The sequence below is a fragment of the Melopsittacus undulatus genome, chromosome Z, assembly GCF_012275295.1.
Source record: "Melopsittacus undulatus isolate bMelUnd1 chromosome Z, bMelUnd1.mat.Z, whole genome shotgun sequence".
Taxonomy (NCBI): domain Eukaryota; kingdom Metazoa; phylum Chordata; class Aves; order Psittaciformes; family Psittaculidae; genus Melopsittacus; species Melopsittacus undulatus.
In genome coordinates this window covers 101,170,247-101,190,207 of record NC_047557.1, presented here as the reverse complement: position 1 = coordinate 101,190,207, position 19,961 = coordinate 101,170,247, and the positions used below count along the sequence as shown (strand labels likewise).

General features: G+C 48.8%; 2 protein-coding genes across 5 annotated transcripts in view; one reads left to right on the top strand and one right to left on the bottom strand.

Annotated features, from left to right (window-relative positions):
* Nucleotides 1-12,340, bottom strand: part of ZC3H18 (zinc finger CCCH-type containing 18) — a 48,391-nt gene extending 36,051 nt beyond the window's left edge. For all 4 annotated transcript variants that reach the window (XM_034072864.1, XM_034072865.1, XM_034072866.1 and 1 more), the window contains exons 1-3: nt 12,177-12,340; nt 11,822-11,886; nt 2,829-3,430 (exon numbers count right to left, since the gene is read on the bottom strand). In XM_034072864.1, coding sequence (XP_033928755.1) covers nt 2,829-3,416 — 588 coding nt within the window. In that variant the 5' untranslated portion in view covers nt 3,417-3,430; nt 11,822-11,886; nt 12,177-12,340. The remainder of the gene's footprint in view (nt 1-2,828; nt 3,431-11,821; nt 11,887-12,176) is intronic.
* Nucleotides 12,341-17,051: 4,711 nt separating this feature from the next.
* On the top strand, nt 17,052-18,465 carry CIDEC (cell death activator CIDE-3). Its single transcript, XM_034072868.1, has 5 exons — nt 17,052-17,230; nt 17,381-17,522; nt 17,627-17,776; nt 17,936-18,120; nt 18,234-18,465. Exons 1-5 carry the CDS (start codon nt 17,181-17,183, stop codon nt 18,412-18,414), a joined length of 708 nt encoding a protein of 235 aa, XP_033928759.1. The 5' UTR covers nt 17,052-17,180; the 3' UTR covers nt 18,415-18,465.
* Nucleotides 18,466-19,961: the final 1,496 nt, after the last annotated feature.

Here is a 19,961-nt window from a genome sequence, read left to right as displayed (position 1 = left end):
GAGAAAAACAGTATAAAGTTTCAACAAATACCCCACAGCATCTTCATAATGTGCTTCTACAAACAGCAAGATGCATCAACTTCAGTGTTTCAAAGGTGATGTCAAACTCTTTAGGTGTTAAGCACATCCTGATGCCACACCACAGAACAAGGTTTCAAGCTGCACCATTTTACCTGCTGTATATTGGACTGTCCTTGCTCAGCACTCATGTCACCTGTATTTAAGCTCAAACCAATTCCTTCTATCTATTGTACAGCAGTATTCCTGCATTAATGCAATAACCCAGCAGCATCTGTCCAATTCTGAAGGACAACTGCTATTACAATAATTAACTCCCACATGCTTTCCCACAGTGCTGAGTGACAGCTTCACACATAAGCTTCTTAGGAATGAAGTCACATATATGTCTTCCAGTCCTCTCTGGCAACAACTTGACACCTTCCCTTCTACTCCTCAGCTCCAGGCAGGAGCTCTGAATCAGCTCATATAAAACTCTACATCATCTCCAGGCACAGCAGCCCCAGGAAGAAAGTCTGGGAGATGGAGGTTGTTTTGAAGATTAAGAACCACAGGGGATGAGAGTGTGAAATAACAGTCACAAAACACCTCCAGAAGAGAGTTGTTGAGACTTTGAAAGTACCTGCCTTTGCCTTTGCTCTCAAGGGGGGAAAAGAAAGCCCTTCCCTGGCTTCATGAGGCTGCAGCTGGAAAAAGTCAAAGGGAGGCAATGCAGAAGGCAAAGACATGACCAAAATTGTCAGAGATATGTGGCAAGGAAATGAGCTATTTAATCTAAAAGGCACCCTGGCTTTCCCTCACTCTGCCTCCATTCACCACCACACAAGTTTTCAGCATCTGAAACACATCTGAAGAGGGAGCATCTGGTAGAGGCCTTCCCTTTGTGTGGCAATCACAGCAACCCTGTGGCAGAGACAGCAGTTGTCTACATGGAAAAGATTAGGAAAGTTATGTGCTTTGATCAATTTAGCAGCTGGAAAGGAAGAAGAGAACATCACTTGGCTGTAAATACACAGAGCCCTCTAGAGAGATGGGTTAACAGCTCCTGCATTCCTCCGAGGGCAATACAAGGAGAGCTCTCCTGAACAAGCAGGGATTTAAAATACTACAGATAAATTCAAATTAAAACTTGCATTGATATTCCCCTCCCTCCAAGACAGAAGTCTGAAAGCAGGATAAAATGCAGAGGTTTCACAGCTCCCCCTGAAGCTGGGGATGGCATTCAGTGACGTGTGAATGGCATAACCAGCTCAACTCTGCTTCTGTCAAAGGAGCTGTGTGAAGTCTTTGCAAGTGCTGTACTTGAACAAAAGGGTAAGTATTTATTTCTGTGGGGTCTCCTTGGAATCAGGCAGCTGGGAGCCCTGTTATGAGATAATATATGAAAACCAGAGTACAGACTCATCCTGTGCTTTGTAAGGAGAGCGCTCTTAAGAATGCCTTAGACTTTAAAGGAAAGCATTCATATTTTAATCAAGAAGCAGGAATGGAGTCATGGCTCCAGGAATTTTTCTCCCCCTGCCTGGACTCTCACAAGACAGTAGAACTCTTCCTAAGTGAGCCAGAAACACATAAAACTTTTGAAAAATGTGTTTTTAAACAAAATCGTCTGCCAGAATGGCCAGGAGGACGAAAAATTACATCACCTTTTTTAAGCAACAGAACTTATCAAAGCAAAAAAACACACAATATACAACTCTTCAGTGAAAAGGGAGTAAGGTCTCTTCTGTGATGGTCTGAGAGCTTCCTGAGCACATGGCCAGGGCAGCTACACAGCTATGGAGACTGGAAGGCAACACCACTTCCCCAGTATGAATCCTCACCAGTGAACCCATCCACAGTGCATTGTTTCTTGTCTGGTCACCAGGATGCTCTCACAACCTAGCTTAGCTGTGCAGGACACCTTCTGGTACAGACAGCTGAGAACAGAGCCTGCTCAGGGCCACAGACTTCTCTTTGAAGTGCTTTGCTGCACTCCCACTATTCTGATTCAAGCAAGGTGTCCAGCACACCAGGAACCCACAGGAGGGTTTCTACTCTACTGCTAGAATCACTCTGTCCTGTTTTCTTCTGCCTGCAAGAGGGAAACTGGTATTAAGCTGTATTAAACATGTAAAGACAAACATGAATAAAGAGTGCTATTTGCCCCAGTCACCAAGGCAATTAAACCCAGGTTTTGATTTTATTAAATAGCTGTTTGCCCTCAGCTGTGAAACAGCAGCTACTGCGACTGCATATAACTAAAAATATCCTCTAAACCACATGCAGGGGCCACCTGGGTAGGCACTTTCCAGAGAGCTCAGCACCTTGTCCTCCTCCTCCATGCATCCAGATGCTGCTAAAGCCCAACAACCATCTCAGGGCCACAGGCTTCCACTCCCCAGCAACAGCCTCTCAACCTCAAGCAAGGAGACAGCTTATGAACACCTAATCCACAGCTAACTAATTTGCTGTCAGCATCATTCAAAAGTCCTCCAAAAGCTGAGGCAAAATAGTTTCTTAAAGCACTGGAGCCCTTCCATGTTCAATGGGAACAAAGCTTATTTGTGATATCTCTGACAGTATTTGGCACAAAGCTTTTCTACAGTACATGGCACCAGACATTCCACCCACCAAGTTTAGGATTTGGTACACAGTATGGTCTTACCTCCAGAGAGAAAGTGTGTTACTTGCACACTGGGGACACAGCTAACACAGCTAATTCATGTCAAAGAAGGGAGGCATGGCAGTCTAAGAGCCAAACAGTTCAGAAACACGAGGACAGGTCTTTCCCTGTAGGGCTCTGCCCACTTGGACCAGCTCCTACTTACATCAATTTCTCCATCATCAATTTCTCCATCATCTTCTTCTTTCTTCTTCTCCTTGAGGGGATCCTGGCCATCCTTTTCATCATCACTTTTGCTACTGGATTTTTTCTCATCTTCAGGAGCATCATCTCCTTTCTCTTCTTCCTCATCATCCTCACCAGCAGCTTTCTCACCATCCTCCTCTGCAGCAGCAGCACTTGGCTCCTCAGGAACTTCCTCATCATAGTCCAACTCATGTTCATCAAGTTCACGGGTGACAGAGGATGCTTCATCACCAAGATCATTTGTCCTGTCTTCCTCCTCACCTTTGCGAGGTGCAGGGCTCTTCAGCTCCCCACTCTGCTCATTGTTGTCAGACTGGTGAGACTTAGGTTCACTTAAGCGGTCCTCTTCATCTGAGCGGTTCTCCTCTTCACCATGGCCCAGTCCCCTGGCTGTATCCTCCTCCTCTCCCATAATGCTGCCTTGCCCACCCTCTCCATCAAGTTCACGGTCTGAACAACATTCCTTCAGGACTTCCTCATCAGAAAGCTGCTGGTCTTCTTCATCAGGAGAGCAGGGGTTTCGCTCAGGGCTGTTGGAAACGTCCATCAGTACCCAATAGTCTGCAGAGGGTAGAAAACAACACTAGTTATGGGGAGTAAGATGGGAGAGATCAAAGAAGGTTCATCTTGCAGAATTGGTACTCTTGTATTTTACCTCCTAAAGATGAAAATGTTGCTTGAATTCATTAACATGGTTTATCACAGTACCTTCAAGGAGGAAATATAGAGTTTAAGCTGCATAAGAAACCAATTCTGATATTGTTCCAGAATAGACAGGAGTCTGCCATCCTTTACATACAACAACGGAGCTTGAGGTTGGAATTTTACCTACAAGCTCTAGCATTCACCAAGTCAAACTCCAAGGTGTATTTTTCAAGTATAAGCACATGGCCCTACAGAGTCAAGACATACAGAAGCACAACTTATAGTGATGCTGAAAAAATAGCCTGTATCTTTACAGGATCTTTTACACTGCACACAGAACAGATATGAAAGCAAAGGCAGTATTCAATCACAAAAAACACCTGGCTTTTCAATCGGGTTTAATTCAGACAGTGTATGTATTGCCACCTAATCTCCAGTTGCTTCACAGACTAAAGATTCAAAATTCCTTTACAGACAATGAACTTCATAACTCTCAGCACCATGCACTTCTGCTAGAAGCTCAGTATGAACATGTGCTCAATACAAGTAAACTAAAAATTAGATGTCTCCTTAGAATAAGCACAATAAATGCAACAGGAAGAGACAAGATGCAAAGCCAGAAAAGCCCTCAAGCCATATATCTGCTTGTTTTACTCTGGAAAACAAAAAAATACCATGAATACTAGAACTCCCTGACCCAAGGAACTGGTTGAGCTGTCTGTTACTAGGAAGATTACAGGTTTACACCTAGACAAATGCTCTTGGTGATTAAGAACTCTGACCCTTCATCTGTGGTCTCTTGCTCCAGTATGTACTCAGCCTTATAAATGATGGCAACTCCTTTCTCACTCCCCTCAGCAATAACCACAGTGCTTGCTACCTTATAAGAGCCCAAGCAGAGAGAGGTGTCCTAGCAGGTTTGCCAGCACCAAGGCAGCCAATGCTTAGAGAGATAAAAACAGCCACTTGCAGCTCTGTGCTTGTACCAGTAGAATGGTTCAACAGAGGCACTGGCTCTTCTCAAGGTGGCACTCTTCCAGGGGACTAAATTCACCATTTCACTATATGCTACCTCCTCCTCCAAACCCAAAGGTCTGCACAGGAACAAGCTTGGGCAGCCATCAGACAGAAATGAAAAGCTAAAGACAAACCAAGGCTTACAGAAGCATATTTAGGAAGCAAAAAGCCACTGGGTTACAGATCAATAGGACCTATTCATCTCAATATGTTTCATGTTTTACTTCAGCTGCTTCTAGCTACAAGCTCCTTGCAAGCATATTTACTGCTGGTGCAACAAAAACCATGGCCTAAATTACTAGATTTTTACCCGTTACTGTCAACTCTTGACACAGAAAGGCTACAAGACCCTGGTAGCTCCTTTAGGCACACCAAGCAATACTTTGTGAAATAGTTATAACATCAGGTAGCTCTGTGCTACTTAACCTTTTCTTGACCCACACTGTCACTTCTGCCTGCCATGCTCCTCCAACTAGTTCTGCACAGTAAAGGTTACTTGCCATCAAAGAGCAAGAACAGGCGTGCCAAACCACAACAGACTACAGTGAACACCACCAAAGCAAATCCAAAACTTCACATCATATAAACCCAAATACATTTTGGTAGTAACGGAACTGGGGATCTCTGCTGAAACACAGCAGGAGGGTAAGCACTGGGGAACATGCAGCATCTCTTTTATGTGTCAAGAGCCTGTGCCTGGAAATCAGGAAGGCACAATGTTGTTACCCATGCTACTCATTAGCTTCTTCATCAACCTGTGAGGACCAGGGCTGTTGTATTTATGTCCTGTATGCTGCCAGATGCACTGTCATCACTGAGATAACATCTTGTGTATTCACCCTAGTGAAGACATGCTGAGCTGGTATTTGCAGCAAACTCTCAAGATGAAAGTCACACTCAAGAAAATGCTGCTCATTATGCTACAGGAGGTCTGCAGAGAAAAATCACAATGAAAAGCACTCCCAGAAGTACTTAACAACCATGCTCTGCTTTACACATTCAAAGCCCCACAGATATTTGATAAGCAATAAGGAATGATCTAAACATTTGTCCTGGGTTCAGCAGTAGCAGTCATATCTCTCCTTAGTAGCTGGTGCAGTGCTGTGTTTTGACTTTCAGCCTAACAACAGCACTGATAACACCAATGTTTTTAGTTGTTGCTCAGTAATGTTTACTCTGATCAAGGACTTTGTGAGTCTCATGCTCTGCCAGGGAGGAGGGGAAGCCAGGAGGAAGCAGAGACAGGACACCTAACCCAAACTGACCAAAGAGGTATTCCATACCACAGCACATCATGCCTGGTATATAAACTGGGGGCAGTTACCCAGAAGGGCTAGACTGCTGCTTGGGTCAGGTTGGGTATTGGTCAGGGAGTGGTGAGCAGTTGTATTTTCGCTCCTTGTTATTTCCCTTATCATTATTATTATTATTGGTGGTAGCAGCAGTGATTTGTGTTATACCTTAGTTACTGGACTGCTCTTACCCCAACCCATGGGAGTTATGTTCTCTTGATTCTCCTCCCCACCCCTCCAGGAGAGGGGGGAGGAAGATGAGGGGAGAGAGTGAGGTTCTGAGTTACTAGCTGGGCTTAAACCATGACAACATTTGAGCAGAAGAGTCATATTTTGAGTTTCCTACCAACTGCTCCAGTTTCTCCACACATCTGAAGTTGGCTCTTACTCATAACTGAAGTTTTGATTTTGCTGAAAAGTTAAAATCCAAATTAAAAGACAGCAATTGCCTCTGTTGATAACGGCTCTGGACAGTTAAACAGGATGCAATCCAAAACAAATTATAGTCTTACTGGGTATATAAAAGTTGATGCCGAGTTCATAAATGCTTGCACAAATTATTACTAGCTTTAAGATCAAGTTTATGGCAGCGATTTTAATTGCCTGAGAAGTTACACTTTATGTGCACACAGAACAACTTAGCATATTACATCTGAAAGGTCAGACTTAAGAGGCCAGGAGAAATGTACAAGTTGTCAAGGGCAGATGTACTCAGGAAATTTGTTTTCTGATTTCTTGCAAACAAGCAGCACCAAAGAAAAAGCACTTAAGTGAACCAAATGCCTTTCTTCATTTGGCACTAAGACCTTTAGAGGGATGGGGGGAAAAAAATATTAGTGGATTCTCACCACCAGCTAAGGTAATAAGTATAAAACATTCACCTCCACTGGCAGCTATTAAAGCTATTACAAAACCCCAGGGCATCCATCAGTTACAATCATTTCCTATTAATTTCTATTGACAGAAATTATAAGAAACACAGTAAATGACCCCTCTTCAACTGGGCTGTCATAGGCAGGCTAGTTTTGGTGTGGATTTCCCTGGATTCAAGTAACAGCAAGTTCCCCTTCAGCAACAGGCGCTATGCCCTCCCCAGTGCCTCTATCTGTGCCAGCAATGATGCAGTGCACAGAAAGCACTTCAAAAAGTCCTCGTCAGAGTTCCTCCATCACCTTTTATGCTGAATTATTTTGGTAAATAAATTATTATTTGGTAATATTTGGTAGTTATTTTGGTAAATCCACAGTTCAGCCAGTCTCCAAGGGCTATTCACCAATAGCTGAGAAAAAGATACCCCAAAACTCAAAGAACCAGATTTTTGCTTCAATCTTATGTGCAACTGCATGGAAATATCCCAAAGCAAACCTCATGATATGCAAATGTAAAATAAGTAGGAAAAAAAAATAGGGAGCTGGAGATTTAAAGAAAACTGTCAGGCTAATGGTGCAACAGGACTAGATAACACTTCTGCTGCATGATGGCAAGATACAGCCCTAGCAGCCATCCAAATGTTAGGCTAGACTCTCACTAACTCACTGCCACAGCAGCTCCTCCTGCAACAGGGGAGGTAAAGAAAGTGTCCTCTAGCCATTCCTTAGCCTTGTGCAGCCCCAAGGCTCTGAGCCCAAGAGGAGAGAGAAGAAACAAGGCACAGCATTCAAACAAGCAGCTTACAGGTGACAGCAGCATCACAGAAGCAGGATCTGAGATGGGAGAATGCCTCATCACTGAGCTAGTCGGTGTTACTTGTAGTCACTGGTTTGTAGGAAAAGAAAGAGTTGAACATTAGGAAAGGTAAGAGTACCACAGCAAGGATTTTGTGAAGCACTGGAGTACTTGCTCTACTCACTGAAGCTCCCTTTCTAGCTTCAGGGAATTTATTCTTTCCATGGTAGCAAATTTCACTCCATTTAAAGTGCATGTTCTAAGCACTGTCTCAGAATAATCTGCAAATCACAGTTTATACTAAATCTCTGGACTCCTGCAAAGTTTTCCTGATTTTCCTGGTGTGTGTCTTTGCACTCATTTGCTTTCCAATGTCATTCAACTACACATACAAATACCAGGAAAAAGGTAAGAAAAATTACTAGATAGAACTACTTCAAACTGAGCAACCCAATAGAGCAGAAACAGTAGAGCAGAAATCCACAGGTTTCATCCCTCATCGTAAGGGTGGAATTTTTGTACCTTAAAACCAGGCCAGTCTATTACTGTCTTCAAAACAAGCTATAAGTGAAAACAAACCTAACCGATAGATAAGATTCCTTGACTTGTAGCTTAGGATAATGGGGCAAGAACCAGGTATATAGTAATACTCCTCACCTAGCGTTTTGTCTTCAGAGCTACCTTTAACTTACAGACAGTTCAGGCAAAGCCACACTATTCAAAAACTGACTTCATTTCCTCAGAGTATCAAATGTTCATTTTCTGCATGTCTGAAGAAGCAGGCTAGTTCAGAACAGGTATCAAGCATTTTAGATGGCACTTAGAAAACCCTCTTTTTGCCAGGCTAAACAAGTTGGTACAGCCTTTCTATAGAGAGGCTTTGGAGCAAATACAATAGTAGGGTGCGCTTTCAGCCCAAAACGTGTCTTTGTCTCTAGAATCATTTGTGCATGCCTCATTGAGTGGAAAGCCCCTTAAAAAGCAGCTCACATGTTTTCAGTGAAGAAAATGAGGATTTGGCAGCTCAACTTTCCAGCCATCCCATCTGCAGTAAGCACATGCCACCCTCCTGGGTGTGAGCCACACAGCACCTGCTGTCACCACAGGTATCAATCAGGTTAAGCAGGACTTTCCCTCCAGTTGTTCCTTCTGGATCTTCATGTCCCCAGCCAGTCCCTGTCAGCTTGCAGTGTTCCTGCTGGTGCTGTGAGCCAGCAGTGTTACAGAATACTCTACCAAAAACATGAAGTAAAGAAATCCCTTGAAAAAGACTTGGGTCTTTGTCATCTCATTTTCAGCAGCAGTGCCTTTGCATCATGCTCCACAGCCCCAGCAGAAACCTGCTGCATCCATCTATAGCTGAGAATTAAAGGCAGCTTTCGCAAACCTAAGTCTGACCCTTTGGTCACTGGGTATCCAGAAATGATGGGAAGCACTCTAAAGAGACATGCCTAGCATCAGCTAAGAGCAGGATAAAAAGGGCTAGAACAGCACGGTGTCACAGGGGACATTCAGCAGCAATTATGTGCAGCAAACCTGCTTTTTCTCCATGCAGTCCCTCACTTCTCTCCCTGCCCTTGCACAGCAGCTCCAAAGAGTCAGGTCTGGTAGAAAAAGGAAGCTTTTAGTTACACAGTACATATGCAACAGGAGGCAGTGCTGAAGTTTCACAGACTGAGCTCTGGTATTTCTCAAAGTAGGGAAAAAAACTGTTAACTATTCCTTAACTTTGTCAGTGTTTCACTGCATACCCTAGAATAGAAATGCTCCTTCTAAGCTAGGCATTCATACAGCCATCCTCACCTGCAAGGACCTCGATGCAACAACAAAGGGGCCCATCTTGCTCTCACTGAGTCTCATAGTCTTACTTGAAAGCTTCAAAATGACAGACATTTCCCCCCTCACACAGGTAAAATGGCACATTACATTGAGAAGGTGTTACAGAAACTTAAATTCATCTGCTTTGGCCATGGTACAATATATTTGTCCAAAGCTTAACGATATCCAGGACTCTTAAATTTAAAATACAGCATTGAGATTAAGAAGCCCTGACACAGCACTAAGGGCAATAAAAGAAAAGCCCTTTTCTACTTAAGACACTTTTAAAACTCAGCTTCAATATTGTCACATAATCCCTGGATGCATTTTAAACAGTATTTTTAACATTACACTTCTGTTAGGTGATTTGCCTCGGGCAAGAGGCACATGAGTCAGAACACTGGAATTCTTAGCAGCAGGTCTGTTTTCAAGATCAAGCCCAATTTATATTCTCTTAAATCAAAAGGTATAAAACCAGAAGGAAGAAATGCCAAGCAAGCTGCAGTCTGTAGTCACACGTGTACCTTGGACATTACTCCAAGGCAGTGCAGTGTATCAGTGACTGCATTCTGGGTCCATGGCTCTCAACACTGCCTATTGCTGGCAGGGGGCTCAATGCTCTTTCTTATGGCTTTGTGCTGTTTTCAATTAGAACCCATGAAAGGTCTGAGCCGCATCTTCACTTAAGCCAACAGAGTTAAGCTTTGTGTACAACTAACAACTGACTTGCAGCTGCAGGTAGTGTCTTGGGAGCACACAAACTGGAACCAGTATGGAAAGGATGGCAGCTTACTCTAACCCACTGCATCACCTGTAGGGTAAAGCTGTGAGTTAAGACATGATTTGCAACATTCACCAAGGAAAAAATGCTCCTGGTGAGCATTATTTCCATTCATTACATTCCTCCCTCCAAGTTTAGGCCTTTATATGGTGCCACAAAAAACTTCTTCCAAGCAAACAAGGAATACACCTTGGAAACAGTACAGGAACCAACAGCTGAGATGGTTCCAAAACCTCCAGTAGCAGGAAGGCAAAGAATACCCTACAGAAAACTGGAGGTTGACAGAGCCATCAGGTTCAGTCTTGACATCCTACAAATCACCAGTCAGATGGCAAGAGCCAAGAGCAGACACAACTTCTGTAGCCTTCCAGTAGAGAGCTCCAAGCTCCTGGGATCAGACATGAAGGAAAGAAGCAGAGAACATCTTTGCTTCAGGCAGAAATCTCTGTGATAGAATGGATAAACCCCATTTTTAACAGCCAAACAGCCTGACACAAAATCAGAACACTTCAGTTATTTAGATATGTGAGAACCAGGGGTTAATGCAGAACAGAAAAGTTCTGGAGCACAGCCTAAATCTAGCCACAAGGGTGGGTGAAGGATGTGAGTGAACTGAGGAGAATGAATGGGAACTAGTGCTGACAGGACAAGTGAGAAGAGAAACACTGCACAAAAACACCTAAGGAACAAGGAACTGGAAAACAGAAGCAAAATAGAAATGAAGGGCATGAGCTTCAATGTGGAAAAAACCATGGAAGAGTAGCAACAACAGGAAGGAAATAAAATTCCTCATGATGCAGGAAAGAGGCATCACATAAAAATGAAAAGACCCTAGAACAAGAGCACAGCACCCAGTCCTTTGCTTTGAATGAAACTACTACTGTTTACAAGGTTAATGAACCACACACTTATCTGAGTTCCTTAGGGAAGCACTGACTTGTAGGATGCATTGCAAACTTCTTCAGCTACCTAGTAGCCATTAGGGATGCAGAAAACTGAGCTGCCTTTTAGTATTAACTTAAGAGAACTGCCTGGTGACAGCCATTTCCAGCAGATGATGCTTAAGGAAGAACTCAGATCTGGAATGTGAACCACTGCTGTGTGCCAGGCAGGCTTTGGGAAGGGAACATGAAGAGAAAACAGCGCCATGAGCAGCTGGAGTTTGTTTTCACAGTGTAACCGACTCTCCTCTTCCTGCAGAGAGCTGCAGGCAAATGCTAATTTTGCATTAAAAGTGCCTCAGCCCCATGGAAGAAAATAAGCACTATTATACCGGTGTTCTGTGGGATTGGTGGATAATCACACTCAATAGGGTAACTGCACTGTCAGAACTGTCTTGATTAGACTACAACCCTTCTCCTTAACCTAGGCAAACCTTAGGAAGGCCACGAGGAACAACTCACACTCTTGCTACAGCCAAAGCAACGCTGTTAACAGTTGTTTGAGACGAGCTGAGCTATTGACACCCTGTTAGCACAGGCTGACAGGGCAGCTCTGAGACAACACAACCCCACTGCAACAACTCATGGGGTGGGGGAATACAAACCACTGCAGCAACACCGCATCGGAGTGCCCATAGACACAACAGCAGCTGGGGCAGTGATTGCCCCATGCACACAACACAACCCAGGGTGATGATGGGGTAACCCTAACCCTGTTATATAGGGCACAGCAGCCCCTCCGGAGCTCAGTGACACCGGACGGCCCCAACCCTCATCCCCACTGCCCCCTTACCTCAGGATCCAGGCCGAGATCCTCCCGCAATGCCCCCCGGCTGGGGTCGGTGCAGCAGTTCCTGCCTGGGGGGGGGGGACACGGACACACGGTCAGCGCTGCCCCCCAACACAGACCCCCCCTTCCTCCCACAGCACCCCCAAACCAACGCTCCCCCCAATTGCCCCCTCCCACCCACCCACCCCCCACCCAGTGCTCCCCATTCAGCCCCACACCCCCACCCCCCATCTGCTCCCCCCCCTCCGCTCTCCCCCATGGTACAACCCCCCCCCGTTCCGTCGGCTCTCGGGCCCGCCCCCCCCAGCGCTAGGCCGCAGCCGGCGCCTGCGGAGCTGGGCCTGCGGGCAGCGCTCACCGGTGCGCACCGGGCCGGTAAGGGCAGGACCGGCAGGCGGCGGAGGTCGCTGTGGGCCCCGCAGACACACACGGAACGGGCCCGGACCGAAGGAGCGGCGGTGAGGAACGGAACGGGACCGGACCGGGCCTCTACTCGCGGCGGCGGCGCACGGCGGCCATGGCGTGATGTCATCCACGCGCGACGGCGCCTCGCGACGGGAGGGAGGGGGGTGGCGGGAGAGTGGGAGGGCGGGGTGGGCGCGCGGCTTTTATACACACCCACCCCACCCCCACCCCCCCCGTCCCGGCGCGCGGGCGCGATCCCGAACCGCGGCTTAAAGGGGACGCGAGTAAGGGTGGGCGGGGAGGGACACACACACGTGTACATATATATATATATATATATATATATATATATATATATATATACATATATATACACATATATACACATACACGCATACATGTACATATATATATACACATACACACACATACATATATATATACATACACATACACACATGTACATATATATATGCACACATACACACACACATGTACATATATATACATACATATACACACACATACTTGTACATATATATATACATACATATATACACACACACATATATATACACATACACATATACACACATATAGACACACACATATACACGCACATATATACTACACAGACATACACACATACACACATATACATATATACACACACACATATACACACACATATATACACACATACACAAACACATACACACACACATACACATATACACATATACACACATACATATACACACATACACACACACATACATACACACACATATACACACATACATACCACACACACACATACATATACACACACATATGCGTACACACACACACATACACATACACACATATAACACATGCACACACATACATATATACACACTCATACATATATATGCACACACATATACACACACATACACATGTACATATACATATATACACACACACATACACACACATACAAATACATACATACACATACATACACACACACGTGTGTGTGTGTGTACAGACATGCATGTATGGGTGTATGGGTCCACACACATGTACACAGGGAGGGATGCCCAAGCATAGGCCCAGACATGCAGGGGTGCACACATGCAGGGCACAGTCATGTCTGCACACAGGGGGAGGTACATGTATGCACACACATGGACGAGTACAGGTGCACATGGAGATGGATGTGTGTGAGCACACATGGTGCACATACATGGTGATGGACACACATGCAGGTGGATACCTGTAGCTAGACGTGTGCATGTGCCATGCACACATGCATGAACATGGGGATATGCATGTAAGCATGGCAAGCTGTAATGCAGGACATACACACATATGGACATGCTGGAGGTGATGGCTCATGCCTGCAGGGTGCGGACCTGACCTACAGGACATACATACACATATGGACATGCTGGAGGTGATGGCTCATGCCTGCAGGGTGCAGACCTGACCTGCAGGACATACACACACATATGGACATGCTGGAGGTGATGGCTCATGCCTGCAGGGTGCAGACCTGACCTACAGTACATACATACACATATGGACATGCTGGAGGTGATGGCTCATGCCTGCAGGGTGCAGACCTGCCCTACAGGACATACATACACATATGGACATGCTGGAGGTGATGGCTCATGCCTGCAGGGTGCAGACCTGACCTACAGGACATACATACACATATGGACATGCTGGAGGTGATGGCTCATGCCTGCAGGGTGCAGACCTGACCTGCAGGACATACACACACATATGGACATGCTGGAGGTGATGGCTCATGCCTGCAGGGTGCAGACCTGACCTACAGTACATACATACACATATGGACATGCTGGAGGTGATGGCTCATGCCTGCAGGGTGCAGACCTGCCCTACAGGACATACATACACATATGGACATGCTGGAGGTGATGGCTCATGCCTGCAGGGTGCAGACCTCACCTACAGGACATACATACACATATGGACATGCTGGAGGTGATGGCTCATGCCTGCAGGGTGCAGACCTGACCTACAGGACATACATACACATATGGACATGCTGGAGGTGATGGCTCATGCCTGCAGGGTGCAGACCTGACCTACAGGACATACACACACATATGGACATGCTGGAGGTGATGGCTCATGCCTGCAGGGTGCAGACCTCACCTACAGGACATACATACACATATGGACATGCTGGAGGTGATGGCTCATGCCTGCAGGGTGCAGACCTGACCTGCAGGACATACATACACATATGGACATGCTGGAGGTGATGGCTCATGCCTGCAGGGTGCAGACCTGACCTGCAGGACATACATACACATATGGACATGCTGGAGGTGATGGCTCATGCCTGCAGGGTGCAGACCTGACCTGCAGGACACACATGGCTGGGACTTCCCTTCTCCAGCCCCCCAAACCCAGTGCTACTCAAGTGCTTTGTGCTGCTCTGCATCCTCTGCAGCAGCACCGAGGTCCTGGACCCCCCAGATCCCCAGCATCCCCCAGGAGCTCACCCTCCGTCCCCTCCATCCATTCAGGCTCCAAGCACTGCCTCAACAGCCCCATGAGTCCCAGCTCTTCAACCCAGGGCCAAATTCATATCCCAGAGGTGCTGCTGCTGGGGGCACCAGTAAAGTGCTCACTGGGGGCACCAGTAAAGGGCTCACTGGGGTCAGCCTGTTGAGCTGGGGGATGCTGGTGTGTCTGGGCTAGAGGATGCTCCTCCACCCTAGCTCAGCATGAAGAGGTTTTAGGGCAGCCAAGGGTCTTGATAGGTTTTCCCACAGCCTCCTCCTAGTGAAATGGATGTGTCACAGTCTGGACAAGTGGGATATGTGGTGGTGGAGGAACCGGCTGACCAGCACCACCATGAGGATGGTGGGGAACAGCTCCTTCTCAAAGTGGGGACCTGCCATCAATGGGGTCTCCTCAGGGATTGATATTGGCCCCAATGCTGCTCAATGTCTTTATAAGTGATGTGGATGATGGGATCAAGTGTACCCTGTAAGTTTGCTGAGAACATCAAACCAAGTGGGGAAGACACTTGGGAAGGGAGAGCCACCCTGCAGGATGTCCTGGCTTCAAGGGTGGGATAATGGGAGCCTTATGAAGCTGAACAAGGACAAGTATAAGGTCTTGGATCTGGGTAAACACAATCCAGGAGTGCAGCACAGGCTGGGATCTGGTGGGAAGCGGCTCTGGGGAAAGAGAACAGCAGGTACTGGTGGACACAAGCTCCATAGGAGTGAACAGGGAGCAACTGTGGCAAAGGAAGCCAACAGGATGCTGGAGAACAACAAGGGCATCACCAGCAGAGATAAGGAAGTCATTATCCCACTCAGTACTTGTCAGGCCACACCTGGAATGCTGTGCTCTGATTTGGTCCCTGCTCTACAGAGAAGATGTAGATGGGCTGGAGAGGGTCTGCAGAAGGACCACAGGGATAATTGAAGCACATGAGGAAAGGCTGACACAGCTGGGACTGTTCAGCCTGGAGAAAAGAAGGGTCAGGGGAGAACTTATCACCGTATTCCAGTGTTTAAAGGGGGGCTGCCAAGGAGATTCCTTTTTATAAGGAGTCATATAGAAAAGACAAGGAGTGATGGGCACAAGATTCCATTTGGGAACAAGAGGGAAATCTTTGGCAATGAGAACAAGTAGCCACTGGAATAATCTCCTCTGGGAAGTGGTGGGCTCCTGAATGTTGGCAATTAACAGTCAGCTGGACAGGGTGCTGGGACATCAAGTCTAGGTCATGCTTTGCCTGGAAAGGTTGGACCAGATGATCCCTGAGGTCCATTCAACCTGGAATTGTATGATTCTATGGTTCAGCCGTCTAATACCTAAAGGGGCTGCAGGAAAGCTGGAGAGGGGCTTGGGACAAGGGCCTGTAGGGCCAGGCCAAGGGGAATGGCTTGAACCTGGAGAGGGGAGACTGAGCTGAGCTCTTAGGCAGAAGCTGTTCCCTGTGAGGGTGCTGAGGCGCTGGCACAGGGTGCCCAGAGAAGCTGTGGCTGCCCCATCCCTGGCAGTGTTCAAGGCCAGGTTGGACACAGGGGCTTGGAGCAGCTGCTCCAGTGGAAGGGGTCCCTGCCCATGCTGGGAACTGGGACTGGAACAGCTTTAGGGTCCCTCCATCACCCAACACAGCCCATGCCACGCTGCACTGCCCAGCTCGACGCTGGCCCCGCCCACCCTCACTGACCCCGCCCCCCGGCATCAGGCAGGGAGGTGATTGGCTGAGGCAAGGTGGGCGGAGTCTTTAGGCTCCATAAGGTGGGAGGGGATAAATCGGTGGAGAACTGCTGGAGGTGGGATGGGGATGGGGATATGGGGATGGGGATATGGGGATGGGGATATGGGGATGGGGATATGGGGATGGGGATGGGGATGGGGATGGGGATGGGGATGGGGATATGGGGATATGGGGATATGGGGATATGGATATGGATATGGATATGGATATGGGGATGGGGATGGTGGGGATGGTGGGGCTGGGGAGATGGGGATGGGGATGCTCTCCAGGACCTTCCCCACTCTCCCTAGTGGGCTCCTAACTGCAGGTATCCCTGGAGGAGCAGGGTTGGGGTTGCTGCCATGGGTGCCCCTGGCTCCCCACTGCTTGTTGCCTGCCCCAGGAGCCGGGGTGAGGGTGCAGCCGGTGCCTGGTCCTCACCTTTGCTCCAGCACTGACTCAGGGCCCCACGTGCTGCTTTGCGTAAGAGCCATGCTGGCAAGCAGACTCTGCCCAGGGAGGCTGCCACCAGCCTGGCCCCGGCCAAAGGGCAGGCACAGCCCCTGTGTAAAGGTGGCAGTGACGGGGAGCTGGGTCAGTGCTGGGCTGGAGCTGAGCACAGGAGGAACCAGAGGGAAAGAAGCAGGATTGATCCCATCTGGGTCTGAACCATTGCTCCCCGCAGGTTGAACCGTGCTCCGTGTGAAGATGGATTATGCCAAGTCCCTGAGCCTGCGCCTGGCTGCTCCTGTCTCCAAGTAAGCACTGGGGAACCAGCATCCTGGGGTGGGGGACATGGGATCCCTCCCTGCTTTGGGACCTCTTGGGTGGATGTGCCCTTCTCCACTGGGTCTTATGGGGCTGGAGGTGGCTCTCGGGAGACTCCAATGCCTCCATCCCTATCCCAGATGTGTCTCGGCAAGCGCTTCCATGACCCAACAACTGCTGTCAATTCCTGCCTCACGGCCCCGACCCTTCCGTGTCTGCAACTGGGACCGCAGCATGCGGAAGGGCATCATGGCACAGAGCCTCTCCGAGCTGCTGCACCAGGTGAGCTGCTGGGTGTCAGTCTGTCTGCCTGGGGGCTGTCTGTCCACAGGGGTGTATGGGGGGCTGTCTGCCCCCAGCCCTGCTCACCCCCAGCATCCTTGCAGGCTCAGACTGCCCTGCTCACTCCTGATCCCATCTCACTGGTGCTGGATGAGGATGGCACCGCGGTGGAGACGGAGTCTTTCTTCCAGACGCTGGAGGAGGGCACGGTGCTGATGGCCCTGAGCAAGGGGCAGACCTGGGCTGCCTCCAAGGTAAGTGCATCCCTTGGGGTGGGGGCAAGAGCCTGGGGTGTCCCTGGGAGCAGCATGGAGGTGATGGGATGCTCAATGGGAGGTACCCAGGATGCTGGGTGAGGTGGGACTGGAAGGGTGGGGGTACCACTGGGTAACCCTGTTCCTGCTCATGCTCAGACCCCTGGATACCAGCTGAGCCTGTCCCACAAGCCCCCTCGGAGGATCGATGTCGCCCGTGTCACCCTTGATCTGTACAAGACCAGCCCCCGGGATCTGGGCTGCCTCAATGTCAAAGCCACGCTCTATGGCACCTACAGCATGTCCTATGACCTGCGCTGCTATGGGGCCAAGCGGCTGATGAAGTGAGTGTGGGGGGGAGCAGGACATGGCTCCGGGTGTGGGGATGCTGCAGTGGGTGACCTGCCTGCTCTATGAGATGCAAGGAGGGATGCTCACCCCTTTCCTCCCTTCCCAGGGAAGCTCTGCGCTGGACACTCTTCACCATGCAGGCCACTGGCCACGTCCTGCTTGGCACCTCCTGCTACATGCAGCAGATCCTGGATGCCACAGAGGAGCCCAAGGAGGCAGAGAGCAGCCCAGCACTGCAGACCCCCCTCAGCCTCCCCCCCCTGCCCTGCAAGAAGACCCTGCAGTGAGCACTGGGTGCTCTGTCCCCCTCCTTTGCCACTTACCCTAATGCCGGGGGGGGGTCCTCAATGGGTCAATGCCTGGGGATAGAGGCTGCTGTGGTGCTTGCCATAGCCAGTCCTTGTGCTCTGTTGGCTGACTGTGGCCAGCGCATCTCTATTGTCTGCTGCTGTGTAAATATATTTATTTAAGTAAAGCTTTGCTCATTTCAGTCGTCTCTTGTCTCATCTTTGCTTGTGGGGGTGTTGCAGCCATTTGCCCTACTTGGCACTATAGGGCTGTGCTGGGTGGTGGTGCAAGAGCATGCAAGGAGGAGACCTGTCGCAAGTGCTTCCCAAAGGAGCTGCTGCCTTCGTTCTCCTCCTCCGTGTCACCCTAGCACCCTGTTGGCACATAGGGTCTGGTCCCAACCTCTGTCACTGCATTCAAGCCATGAGGAGGGGATGGTGCAAACCCACGTGCCTGTTGGCACAATCCCTGTTCTTGCTCCATTGAAAGGGATGAAGGATGTCAGTGGTCCTGCTTGGTGCTACAGGCACCCAGCACACAGAGGGATATGCTCCTCTTGCTCTGGGATGGGGGTTTTAGTCCCTGGTCTCCTTGAGAGCCCTGTGCCCCAGCCTTGCACATCCTTGTGGGATGCTGCAGCCATGGCCTTGCCCTTGGGGCTGCAAACACCCCACAGCTCCAGGGATACCAGAATGGGAAACAAAACAGCCTGGGGGCCACTGTTATAGTGAGCTGGAAGCTGAAAGACATCCTTGACGGGGAGCCAAGGTTGGGTTTCTCTAGTGCAAGCCCTGTGCTCAGAGTGGGCTATAGGGGAATGACCTGCTTCCTATACTGGGAAGCACTTGGGGAGACCAGGAAAGCTGTGCTTTGGGGGTGCTTATGTGCATCCCTCCGTGATGCACTGCATGGGATGTGGGACCTGAGCCATGCTTAACCTGGGGGGGGTATGGGGCTCCAGCACAGGAACTGCTGATGTGGCAGAGACCTGAACCAGGTTCAGAGCAGCAGAACCCATCTGGGAGCTTCATTAGCTGATAATTAATGACCCATCAGCCCAGTGTCAGCTGGAGCACAGCCAGGGGCTGGTGGCTGCATTGCCTTGTGGCACAGCCAGGTTCAGGTTCACATCCTGAACCCAGGGTGAGGCAGTGCTACCAGCAGTGCCAGGGGTGACATGGGGACACCGTGCTCTGCCCCATCACTGCAGGCTGCACCACGGCTATACAAAGAGTCATAGGATAGTTATGGATGGACAGGACCTTAAGCTCATCCAGTTCCAACCCCTTGCCATGGGCAGGGACACCTCACAGTAGAGCAGGTTGCTCCAAGTCCCTTGGCTTCCTTACTGCCTCACCACACTCACAGTAAAGAACTTCTTCCTTATATCCAATCTAAACCTCTGCTGTTTCAGTTTCAACCCATTACCCCTTGTCCTATCACTACAGTCCCTAATGAAGAGTCCCTCCCCAGCATCCCTATAGGTCCCCTTCAGACACTGGAAGCTGCTATGAGGTCTCCACACAACCTTCTCTTCTCCAGGCTG

What these genes read in the sequence shown, in the direction of transcription:
- CIDEC (XM_034072868.1), top strand. Translation starts at nt 17,181, where the DNA reads ATGGATTATGCCAAGTCCCTGAGCCTGCGCCTGGCTGCTCCTGTCTCC. An exon ending in TCTCCGAGCTGCTGCACCAG is followed by an intron (nt 17,523 to 17,626) that starts GTGAGCTGCTGG and finishes GCATCCTTGCAG; the next exon opens with GCTCAGACTGCCCTGCTCAC. An exon ending in GGGGCCAAGCGGCTGATGAA is followed by an intron (nt 18,121 to 18,233) that starts GTGAGTGTGGGG and finishes CTCCCTTCCCAG; the next exon opens with GGAAGCTCTGCGCTGGACAC.